General features: G+C 42.1%; 1 protein-coding gene across 2 annotated transcripts in view; it reads right to left on the minus strand.

The window, feature by feature from the left end:
- The window catches only part of IFT74 (intraflagellar transport 74), a 206,541-nt gene that overhangs the window by 80,141 nt on the left and 113,338 nt on the right, over positions 1 to 13,062 (minus strand). For both annotated transcript variants that reach the window (XM_069765381.1, XM_069765391.1), the window contains exon 12: positions 10,689 to 10,729. In XM_069765381.1, the coding sequence (XP_069621482.1) occupies positions 10,689 to 10,729 (41 nt within the window). The remainder of the gene's footprint in view (positions 1 to 10,688; positions 10,730 to 13,062) is intronic.

Below are 13,062 nucleotides of genomic sequence, written 5' to 3' on the forward strand. Positions count from 1 at the left end.
GCGCACCGCTCATCTTCATCTCTGAAGCCGGGTGTACACTTCCCAGCTTCAGAGGCGAGCAGTGCACATGAATGTAAGCCATCTTCTAAACTTACGGTCATATGCAGTACGCCTCTGAAGCTAGGTGTACGTTTCCCGGCTTCAGAGGCTTGCACTCCGCATGTCCACAAGATAAAATAGCTTTCAGTCATGCGCAGTGTGCGCCTCTGAAGTCGGGAAGCGTACACCTGGCTTCAGAGAAGCAGTGATGCTGCCGGAATGAGCGGCACGCATGCGCTAGATTGGCGTTAGCGGTGATGATGCTGCTTGTGCAAATTATGTAATCACGCCCATGTGAGAGACAGAATCTAAAAATAAAAAACAGAAAAACACATTGTATGATTTTTAAATAATTATACTGTATTTTATAGCATGAACTAAGTATTTGATCACCTACCAACCAGCAAGAGTTCTGACTCTCACAGACCTCTTCGTATTTCTTTAAGAAGCCCTCCTACTCTGCACTCATTACCTGTATTAATTGCACCCTATTACCTGTATAAATGACACCTGTCCACACACAATCAATCATACTCCAACCTCTCCACCATGGCCAAGACCAAAGAGCTGTCTAAGGACACCAGTGACAAAATTGTAGACCTGTACAAGGCTGTCAATCTTCCTCAGTCTGGAGCTCGATGCAAGATCTCACCTTATGGAGTAAGGATCATTAAGGGAAAGGTCAGTAATCAGCCTAGAACTACACACGAGGAACTGGTCAATAACCTGAAGATAGCTGGGACTACAGTATCGAACACTACCATTGGTAACACACTGCGCCGTCAAGGATTAATATCCTGCAGGGCATGCAAGGTCCTCCTGCTCACACCAGCACATGTCCTTTTGAAGTTCGCCAGTTACCACCTAGATGATCCAGAGGAGACATGGGAGAAGGTCATGTGGTCAGATGAGAGCAAAATAGAACTTTTTGGTATTAACTCCACCCGCCATGTTTGGAGGAAGAAGAAGGATGAAAACCTTAAAGATCTGTGGAAGATCTATATGGTGGAATTGGCCAAAATCCCTGCTGCAGTGTGTGCAAACTTGGTCAAGAACTACAGGAAACGTCTGACCTCTGTAATTGAAAATAAAAGTGTCTGTAGCAAATATGAAGTTCTGTTTTTCTATTGTATCAAATACTTATTTCATATAATAAAATGCAAATTAATTATGTAAAAATCATACAATGTGATTTTTATAAAGATCATTTGCCTCACAGTTGAAGTGTACCTACGATAAAAATTACAGACCTCTCCATTCTTTGTAGGTGGGAAACCTTGTAAAATTGTCAGTGTATCAAATACTTATTTTCCCCACTGTATGTTGGCCGAGTTGTAGTACTGAATTACACATTTTATCATAAAGAGCAAGGAAAATTGACAAATAAAAATTCCAAGTGTTGTAAAATTTTGAAAAAACCCACAAAATTCCACCACTGTTTTATTTTGACGGCTTTATTGGTGCAGTAAAAATTATCAGACAATATGATTCTCCGGTGATCAAAATGAACTAATAGGAAAAATCTACTATTGTTGCCGGGTGCTAGCCGTCAGATCTCGGCGGGCGCACTGCGCATGCACCCGCCATTTTCTTCCTAGAAGAAGATGCCGAGGGCCCGGGGAACAGAGCTGGAGGGACCGGGGGATGCCGTGGTACTGGAGGTCTCTCTGGACCTCATTTCTCTCTCCTCTGGTATGCTAGAACACAGAGGAGAAATGAATGGGAAATTGGACTTTTTTTTTTCTGCGCAACACTGGGGAGGGTAAAAACCGACCTGAATCATGTTCTCTGTGGTCTCAGCTACTCCCGGTAGCCGAGACCCCGGAGATATTCCGACGCTGGGGAGCGCTATACCCTTATTTCTCAGCGCCATTAAAAAGCGGGGCTACGGAATAAGTACCCTTAACTGCCGCCATTAAAAGGTGGATTGGCAGTCGTTAATGGGTTAAACCAAACTTTGGGCTGTGCAAACAAGCCTGCAAGTACCGGGTGGTGGTGGCACTCACCGGTACTTTAAATTCCAATGTCTTTATTCATGAATGGGAAATTGGACTTTTTTTTTTCTGCGCAACACTGGGGAGGGTAAAAACCGACCTGAATCATGTTCTCTGTGGTCTCAGCTACTCCCGGTAGCCGAGACCCCGGAGATATTCCGACGCTGGGGAGCGCTATACCCTTATTTCTCAGCGCCATTAAAAAGCGGGGCTACGGAATAAGTACCCTTAACTGCCGCCATTAAAAGGTGGATTGGCAGTCGTTAATGGGTTAAACCAAACTTTGGGCTGTGCAAACAAGCCTGCAAGTACCGGGTGGTGGTGGCACTCACCGGTACTTTAAATTCCAATGTCTTTATTCAGAAAAACATGTTTTCAGGACCAGTAGAAGCGCAGGAAAGCACAAAACGAGTCGTCCCACTTATGTGCTCCTTCCCTCTCTGCAGCCAGTTTTTACCCCTTAGTGACAGAGACAGTTTTTGCAATTCTGACCACTGTCCCTTTATGAGGTAACTAGCTGAAGAGCCCGGTGTTGCCTGGGCATAGTAAATATCAGTGGTTAGTTATAGCACCTCACTTCTCTTATTTTCCCATCACGCCTCTCATTTTCCCCCTCACACCTCTCTTTGCCCCTTAACACTTGTCATTTTGACCTCACATCTGTCATTTTCCGATCACTCCACTATTTTCCTTCACTCCTCTCATTTTGCACTCACACCTTTTCATTTTCACCTCACACCTCTCATTTTCCCCTCAGTATATACATGTTTGTCATCTCCCTTATATATAATATACACCTGTATGTCATCTCCCCTGTAAATAGTATATACCTATGTGTCATCTCCTCCTGTATATAGTACTGTATATACCTGTATGTCATCTCTTCTGTATAAACTATATACCTGTATGTCATCTCCTCCTATATATAGTATATACCTGTATGTCATCTCCCCTGTATATAGTATATACCTGCTGTATGTCATCTCCTCCTCTATATACCAATGTGTCATCTCCTCTTTTATATAGTATATACCTGTATGTCATCTCCTCCTGTATATAGTATATCCGTGTGTCATCTCCTCCTGTATATAGTATATACCTGTGTGTCATCTCCTCCTGTATATAGTATATACCCATGTGTCATCTCCCCTGTATATAGTATATACCTGTGTGTAATCTCCCCTGTATATAGTATATACCTGTGAGTCATCTGCCCTGTATATAGTATATACCTGTGTGTCATCTCCCCTGTATATAGTATATGTGTGTCATCTCCTCCTGTATATAGTATATACCTGTGTTTGTCATCTCCCCTGTATATAGTATATACCTGTGTGTCATCTCCCCTGTATATAGTATGCACCTGTATGTCATCTCCCCTGTATATAGTATATACCAGTGTGTCATCTCCTCTTGTATATAGTATGTACCTGTATGTCATCTTTCCTGTATATAGTATATACCTGTGTGTCATCTCTTCCTGTATATAGTATATACAGTGGGGCAAAAAAGTATTTAGTCAGTCAGCAATAGTGCAAGTTCCACCACTTAAAAAGATGAGAGGCGTCTATAATTTACATCATAGGTAGACCTCAACTATGGGAGACAAACTGAGAAAAAAAATCCAGAAAATCACATTGTCTGTTTTCTTAACATTTTATTTGCATATTATGGTGGAAAATAAGTATTTGGTCAGAAACAAAATTTCATCTCAATACTTTGTAATATATCCTTTGTTGGCAATGACAGAGGTCAAACGTTTTCTGTAAGTCTTCACAAGGTTGCCACACACTGTTGTTGGTATGTTGGCCCATTCCTCCATGCAGATCTCCTCTAGAGCAGTGATGTTTTTGGCTTTTCGCTTGGCAACACGGACTTTCAACTCCCTCCAAAGGTTTTCTATAGGGTTGAGATCTGGAGACTGGCTAGGCCACTCCAGGACCTTGAAATGCTTCTTACGAAGCCACTCCTTCGTTGCCCTGGCGGTGTGCTTTGGATCATTGTCATGTTGAAAGACCCAGCCACGTTTCATCTTCAATACCCTTGCTGATGGAAGGAGGTTTGCACTCAAAATCTCACGATACATGGCCCCATTCATTCTTTCATGTACCCGGATCAGTCGTCCTGGCCCCTTTGCAGAGAAACAGCCCCAAAGCATGATGTTTCCACCACCATGCTTTACAGTAGGTATGGTGTTTGATGGATGCAACTCAGTATTCTTTTTCCTCCAAACACGACAAGTTGTGTTTCTACCAAACAGTTCCAGTTTGGTTTCATCAGACCATAGGACATTCTCCCAAAACTCCTCTGGATCATCCAATTGCTCTCTAGCAAACTTCAGACGGGCCCGGACATGTACTGGCTTAAGCAGTGGGACACGTCTGGCACTGCAGGATCTGAGTCTATGGTGGCGTAGTGTGTTACTTATGGTAGGCCTTGTTACATTGGTCCCAGCTCTCTGCAGTTCATTCACTAGGTCCCCCCGCGTGGTTCTGGGATTTTTGCTCACCGTTCTTGTGATCATTCTGACCCCACGGGGTGGGATTTTGTGTGGAGCCCCAGATCGAGGGAGATTATCAGTGGTCTTGTATGTCTTCCATTTTCTAATTATTGCTCCCACTGTTGATTTCTTCACTCCAAGCTGGTTGGCTATTGCAGATTCAGTCTTCCCAGCCTGGTGCAGGGCTACAATTTTGTTTCTGGTGTCCTTTGACAGCTCTTTGGTCTTCACCATAGTGGAGTTTGGAGTCAGACTGTTTGAGGGTGTGCACAGGTGTCTTTTTATACTGATAACAAGTTTAAACAGGTGCCATTACTACAGGTAATGAGTGGAGGAAAGAGGAGACTCTTAAAGAAGAAGTTACAGATCTGTGAGAGCCAGAAATCTTGATGGTTTGTTTCTGACCACATACTTATTTTCCACCATAATATGCAAATAAAATGTTAAAAAAACAGACAATGTGATTTTCTGGATTTTTTTTTCTCAGTTTGTCTCCCATAGTTGAGGTCTACCTATGATGTAAATTACAGACGCCTCTCATCTTTTTAAGTGGTGGAACTTGCACTATTGCTGACTGACTAAATACTTTTTTGCCCCACTGTACCTGTATGTCATCTCCCCTGTATATAGTATGCACCTGTATGTCATCTCCTCCTGTATATAGTATATATGTGTGTCATCTCCTCCTGTATATAGTATATATCTGTGTGTCATCTCCCCTGTACATAGTATATACCTGTGTGTCATCTCCCCTGTATATAGTATGTACCTGTATGTCATCTCCCCTGTATATAGTATATACCAGTGTGTCATCTCCCCTGTATATAGTATATACCTGTGTGTCATCTCCCCTGTATATAGTATGTATGTGTGTGTCATTTCCTCCTGTATATAGTATATACCTGTGTGTCATCTCCTTCTGTATATAGTATATATCTGTGTGTCATCTCCCCTGTATATAGTATATACCAGTGTGTCATCTCCTCCTGTATATAGTATATACCTGCATGTCATCTCCCCTCCTGTATATAATATATACCTGTGTGTCATCTCCTCCTGTATATAGTATATACCTGTGTGTCATCTCCTCCTGTATATAGTATATACCTGTGTGTCATCTCCTCCTGTATATAGTATATACCTGTGTGTCATCTCTCCTGTATATAGTATATATCTGTGTGTCATCTCCCCTGTATATAGTATATATCTGTATGTCATCTCCTCCTGTATTAGACCGCGTTCACACGTTATTTGGTCAGTATTTTTACCTCAGTATTTGTAAGCTAAATTGGCAGCCTGATAAATCCCCAGCCAACAGGAAGCCCTCCCCCCTGGCAGTATATATTAGCTCACACATACACATAATAGACAGGTCATGTGACTGACAGCTGCCGTATTTCCTATATGGTACATTTGTTGCTCTTGTAGTTTGTCTGCTTATTAATCAGATTTTTATTTTTGAAGGATAATACCAGACTTGTGTGTGTTTTAGGGTGAGTTTCATGTGTCAAGTTGTGTGTGTAGAGTTGTGTGTGGCGTCATGCATGTAGCGACTTTTGTGAGATGAGTTTTGTGTGGCGACATGCGTGTAGCAACTTTTTGTGTGTCGAGTTGCATGTGACAGGTTAGTGTAGCAAGTTGTGTGTAGCAAGTTGTGTGCAGCAAGTTTTGCGCGTGACGAGTTTTATGTGTGGTGCGTTTTGAGTATGTGCAAGTTTTGTGTGAGGCAATTTTTGCATGTGTTGCAACTTTTGTGCATGTGGCAATTTTTCCGCGTGTGCAAGTTTTGCGTGTGGCGAGTTTTCCATGAGGTGAGTTTTGCATGTGTGGCGAGTTTTGCGTGAGCCTAGTTTTGCATATGGCGAGTTTTGTGCGTGGCAAGTTTTGAGCGGCGACTTTTGTGTTTCGACTTTTATGTGGCGAGGTTGGTGTATGTGTGGTGAAATGTGTGCTGAGGGTGGTATATGTGTTCAAGCACGTGGTAGTTTGTGGCGCCTTGTGTGTGTGTGTTCATATCCCTGTGTGTGGTGAGTAACCCATGTCGGGGCCCCACCTTAGCAACTGTACGGTATATACTCTTTGGCTCCATCGCTCTCACTCTTTAAGTCCCCCTTGTTCACATCTGGTAGCTGTCAATTTGCCTCCAACACTTTTCCTTTCACTTTTTCCCCATTATGTAGATAGGGGCAAAATTATTTGGTGAATTGGAATGCACGGGGGTAAAATTTCGCCTCACAACATAGCCTATGACGCTCTCGGGATCCAGACGTGTGACTGCAAAATTTTGTGGCTGTAGCTGCGATGGTGCAGATGCCAATCCCGGACATACACCCATACACATTCAGCTTTATATATTAGATAACTCTGGAATGCTTTAACGGATCCCACTGATTCCGAGAATGTTTCTTCGTGTCCTTTAAAATGAATAACAACTTATCAGGAATAAAATGTCCCAGTGTGTTGCAGTCTAATACCCAGACTAACACGGGTATACCCCCCGTGAGCTCACTTAATATAACAAAGGTCCTATTTGTTTGGTCCTATTTGCACTTCGTACTCACTCCCGGGTTTTGGTTACGGTCACGTGATCTACTACGTCACACAGGTCCTGCGCTATTTTTTCAGCGCGTACCCGTATATACCTAGGTGTATACTATTGCATACTTATTTGTTTACAAACTATTTGTGGAAGTTTGTTGGTATCGCTGCAGGAATTTACAATAGCTGTGACACTTTGCGCCACCATTTAAAGATTTCACAAAGATATATATCTTTCCTGTATCATTTTTACAACAAAATTTACAAAATCAATTTTTTTTAGGGAGCATCTCACGTTTAAAGTCACTTTGAAGAGTCAATGTAACAGAAAATACCCAAAAGTGACACCCTTCTAAAAACTGCACCCCTCAAGGTGCTCGAAACCACATTGAAGAAGTTTATTAACCATTTATGTGCTTCGCAGGAACTGAAGCCATGTAGAAGGAAAAAATTAACATTTAACTTTTTTTTAACAAACATTTTACTTCAGAACCAATTTTTTTATTTTCACAAGTGTAAAAAGAGAAAATGAACCACAAAATCTGTTGTGCAATTTCTCCTGAGTACGCCGATACCCCATATGTGGGGGTAAACCACTGTTCGGGCGCATGGGAGAGCTTGAAAGAGAAGGAGAACCGTTTCACTTTTTCAATGCAGAATTGGCTGCAATTGAGATCGGACACCATGTCGCGTTTGCAGAGCCCCTGATGTGCCTAAACAGTGGAAACCCCCCACAAGTGACCCCATTTTGGAAACTAGACCCACCAAGGACCTTATCTAGATGTGTGGTGAGCACTATGAACCCCCAAGTGCTTCACAGAAGTTTATAACGTAGAGCCGTGAAAATAAACAATAATATTTTTTCCACAAAAATTATCTTTTCACCACCAAATTTTTACTTTCCCAAGGGTAAAAGGAGAAATTGGACCGCACAAGTTGTTGTCTAATTTGTCTTGAGTATGCAGATACCCCATATGTGGGAGAAAACTACTGTTTGGGCAAACGTCGGGGCTCGAAAGGGAAGTAGTGATGTTTTGGAATGCAGACTTTGATGGAATGGTCTGCGGGCGTCATGTTGTGTTTGCAGAGCCCTTGATGTGACTAAACAGTAGAATCCCCCACAAGTGACCCCATTTTGGAAACTACCTCCCCCCCCAAGGAGCTTATCTAGATGTGTGGGGAGCACTTTGAACGCCCGAGTGCTTCACAGAAGTTTATAACGCAGAGCCGTGAACATAAAAAATCATTTTTTTTTTTTACACAAAAATGATTTTTTAGCCCCCAATTTTTTATTTTCCCAAGGGTAACCAGGAGAAATTGGACCCCAAAATTTGTTGTCAAATTTGTCCTGAGTACACTGATGCCCCATATGTGGGGGTAAACCACTGTTTGGGCGCTTGGAAGAGCTGGGAAGGTAGTGAGCACCATTTGACTTTTTGAACGCAAAATTGGCTGGAATCAATGGTGGCTAGTGATGAGCGAATATACTTGTTACTCGAGATTTCCCGAGCACGCTCGGGTGACCTCCGAGTATTTTTTAGTGCTCGGAGATTTAGTTTTTATTGCCGCAGCTGAATGATTTACATCTGTTAGCCAGCATAAGTACATGTGGGGGTTGTCTGGTTGCTAGGGAATCCCCACATGTACATATGCTGGCTAACAGATGTAAATCATTAAGCTGAGGTAATGAAAACTAAATCTCCGAGCACTAAAAAATACTCAGAGGTCACCCGAGCGTGCTCGGGAAATCTCGAGTAATGAGTATAATCGCCCATCACTAATGGTGGCGTCATGTTGCGTTTGGAGTCCCCCTGATGTACCTAAACAGTGGAAACCCCCAATTCTAACTCCAACCCTAACCCCAACACACCCCTAACCCTAGTACCAACCCTAACCATAACCCTAACCCAACACACCCCTAACCCTAATCCCAACCCTAGCCCCAACACACCCCTAACCCTAATCCCAACCCTATCCCCAACAAACCCCTAACCCTAATCCGAACAGAAAGCTAACCATAATCTCAACCCTAAACCATAACCCTAACCACAAACCTAACCCTAATCCCAACCCTAATACAAACCCTAATCCCAAGTCTAACCCTAACTTTAGCCCCAACTCTAACCCTAACTTTAGCCCAACTCACTTTAGCCCAACTGTAACCCTAATGGGAAAATGGAAATGAATATGTTTTCTTTATTTTATTATTTTTCTCTAACTAAGGGGGTGAAAAAGGAGGGGTTCATTTACTATTTTGATCACTGTGATCCGATCACATCAGAGGTCAGAGAAATTAATTGGCAAATCACGTTTTTTTGTGGTCGCCGTTATACGATTAATAACAGCGATCGCAACCTGGGGTCGGTAAAAAACAACCTGAATCATGTTCTTTTGGGGTCCCGGCTACCCCCGACAGCCGAGACTCTGGAGAAAATCCGACTCTGGGGGACGCAATATACTTTTTCCACAGCGCCGTTAATTAACGGCGCTGTGGTTTAAGTACCCTTAACTACCGCAGTTAAAAGGCGTATCGGCGGTCTTAAAGGTTAAACATGTTTTTTTGAATAAAGACATTGGATTTTGAAGGACCGATGCGTGCCACTACATTTTCTTCTTATATAAATCAAATTTTTTTTATATTTTAATAGATGTGATGTTTACGGATGTTGCAATACCAAATTGGTTTCTTTTATTTGTTACAACTCTTTATTTATAAGTGGGGTAAAATTGGTGATTAGAATTTTCATGTTTTTTCTATTTTGAAACATGTTTTTTTTTTACTTCACACTTCTTTTTTTCAGTATCCAGGGTACTTGAACCTGTGACCATTTGAAATCATGGTCTCGTATGACTGGACGTCACAGGAGAATTACACGGGGACCTAAACAAGGCTCCTAGCTGACAAAGCTACCCATTGGCTCCCATAATCATGTCGCGGGAAACAGATTGGTGCCAATGATTAATAGCAGCATTTAAAGAGGATAATAGCATTGATCGGCGGTAACTATGCCATATGTCCTGTATGGAGAGGGCTTAGCTCATCTGAGACAACACAGATTCCAGCCATCCCAACACCACATGCAAGGCAGAGGGGGACAGAAAGCTTATTTCCGCGTTCCGCATCAGTCCTGGACCCATTGATGCGTGCAAACGCGAAACGGCCATTGTCCACTTCATCCTCTCCTCGCACCCCTCCACATGCCTATGCCCCTGACCATCTGATATGAAAGTCACGCAATAAAGGACTGAAATGTCACATGCCTTGGTGACTGCAGCATACTTTTTCTTTGTCTCTTTGTCTGAATGACACATTTTTATCCTACAGTCTTTTTATCATCTTACTCATATAAATGCATAAATGGCCAATAGTCCAACAACCATCGTTGTAAAAAGCATTAGCCAGAACGCTTGCTCTGTAAAAGCATAAAACCGTGATCGGTTGTGGTTTTCCCTATTTTTCCTGAAAAATATTTTATTACAAAAAGTTACAAGAAGTGTTGGAGTAGGTGCGGTGTGGCATGTTATGTCTCATCTGTCCCCGCAGACATGATCTGCAGTGATCTGTTACACAGGCAACATTAAATCCATTACAATATAATCAAGAGAAAAACGCTTACTGTCGCTCCATGCTCGCTATCTCCTGATTATCTTCTTTCACCTATTAATCAGAAAAAAATAAGAAATTAAGTAATTATATTACACATCAAAATACAAAGTGTAATCTTTTATATCAGTCATAACAGTGCAGTCAGCTCAGCTTTAGATAATACCTAGTCAGTAATGACTATCAAAGTGCTGTGCTTACCTTCCCTGGGTCCGCCAGCGGGTCTTCGCCATAGTTCCTGGTGTCTGGTATTGGCGCTGATATCACGTTGACAGTGCAGCAATCCACATGGGAATCCTACTACAGTCGCTAAGCTCATTGACTAGCAGCCAAGCTGTCATGGTGCCGCCAGCACCGCAGCCAATGTCAGACACTGAGAACTAATGCGAAGACTTGCTGATAGAACCTGGGAAGGGAACTACAGTGTATATTTTTTATATAGCATCCACTTTAATAGAAAGAGGACAACCCATTTAATGCAGGTAAAGAACAAGGAAAGAGCTCACTATAGAGCTTCCTTTAGTAGTTAATAAACGTTACTGTAACTAGATGGCAACAATGTTGGTCCTTTCTTTAAAGAGGTTCTCCACTATGGATAGGGAGGAATCAATGGATGATCGGGAGACATTTCAATGTATTCACATTAAACAGGGAATCCAGCAGGGTGTACAGTGGGGGAAAAAAGTATTTAGTCAGTCACCAGTTGTGCAAGTTCTCCCACTTAAAAAGATGAGAGAGGCCTGTAATTGACATCATAGGCAGACCACAACTATGAGAGTCAAAATGAGAAAACAAATCCAGAAAATCACCTATCCTTATTTGGCAAGATTTATTTTGCAAATTATGGTGGATAATCAGTATTTGGTCATTAACAAAAGTTCATCTCAATATTTTGTAATATATCCTTTGTTGGCAATGACAGTGGTCAAACGTTTTCTGTAAGTCTTCACAAGGTTGCCACACACTGTTGGTGGTATGTTGGCCCATTCCTTCATGCAGATCTCCTCTAGTGCAGTAATGGTTTGGGCCTGTCGCTAAGCAACACGGTCTTTCAACTCCCTCCAAAGGTTTTCTATGGGGTTGAGATCTGGAGACTGACTAGGCCACTCCAGCACCTTCATATGCTTCTTACGAAGCCAGTCCTTCGTTGCCCTGGCTGTGTGCTTGGGATCATTATCATGCTGAAAGACCCATCCACGTTTCATCTTCAATGCCCTTGCTGATGGAAGGAGGTTTGCACTCGAAATCTCACGATACAAGATGCCATTCATTCTTTCATGTACACGGATTAGTTGTCCTTGTCCCTTTGCATAGAAGCAGCCCCAAAGCATGATGTTGCCACCCCCATGCTTCACAGTAGGTATGGTGTTCTTTGGATGTAACTCAGCATTCTGTCTCCTCCAAACATGATGAGTTTTGTTTCTACCAAACAGTCTTCTGGATAATGCAAATGCTCTCTAGCAAACTTCAGACAAGTCCGGACATGTAATGGCTTAAGCAGAGGGACATGTCTGGCATTGCAGGATTTGAGTCCCTGGCGGCGTAGTGTGTTACTGATGGCTTTGTTACGGTGGTCCCAGCTCTATGAAGGTCATTCACTACGTCCTCCCCCCGTGTGGTTCTGGGATTGTTGCTTACCTTTCTTATGATCATTTTGACCACAGAGGGTGAGATCTTGCGTGGAGCCCCAGTTCAAGGGAGATAATCAGTGGACTTGCATGTCTTCCATTTTCATATCATTGCTCCCACAGTTGATTTCATCACACCAAGCTGCTTGCCTACTGCAGATTCAGTCTTCTCAGCCTGGTGCAGGGCTACAATTTTGTTTCTGGTGTCCTTTGACAGCTCTTTGGTCTTCACCATATTGGAGTTTGGAGTGTTTGAGGCTGTGGACAGGTGTCTTTTATACTAAATAACAAGTTCAAACAGGTGCCATTACTACTGGTAATGAGTGGAGGACAAAGGAGTCTCTTAACCCCTTTAAGGGTGGTTTGCACATTAATGACCGAGCCAATTTTTACATTTCTGACCACTGTCTCTTTAAGAGGTTATAACTCCGAAACGCTTCAACGGATCTTGGCGATTCTGAGAATGTTTTCTTGTGACATATTGTATTTCATGATAGTGGTAAAATTTCTTCGATATAACTTGCGTTTATTTGTGAAAAAAAATGGAAATTTGGCGAAAATGTTGAAAATTTTGCAGTTTTCAAACTTTTAATTTTTATTCTGTTAAACCAGAGAGTTATGTGACACAAAATAGTTAATAAATAACATTTCCCACATGTCTACTTTACATCAGCACAATTTTGGAAACAATTTTTTTTTTTCTAGGAAGTTATAAGGGTTAAAATTTGACCAGCAATTTCTCATTTTTACAACAAAATT

This window comes from Ranitomeya imitator, chromosome 1 (assembly GCF_032444005.1).
Source record: "Ranitomeya imitator isolate aRanImi1 chromosome 1, aRanImi1.pri, whole genome shotgun sequence".
Classification (NCBI taxonomy): Eukaryota; Metazoa; Chordata; class Amphibia; order Anura; family Dendrobatidae; genus Ranitomeya; species Ranitomeya imitator.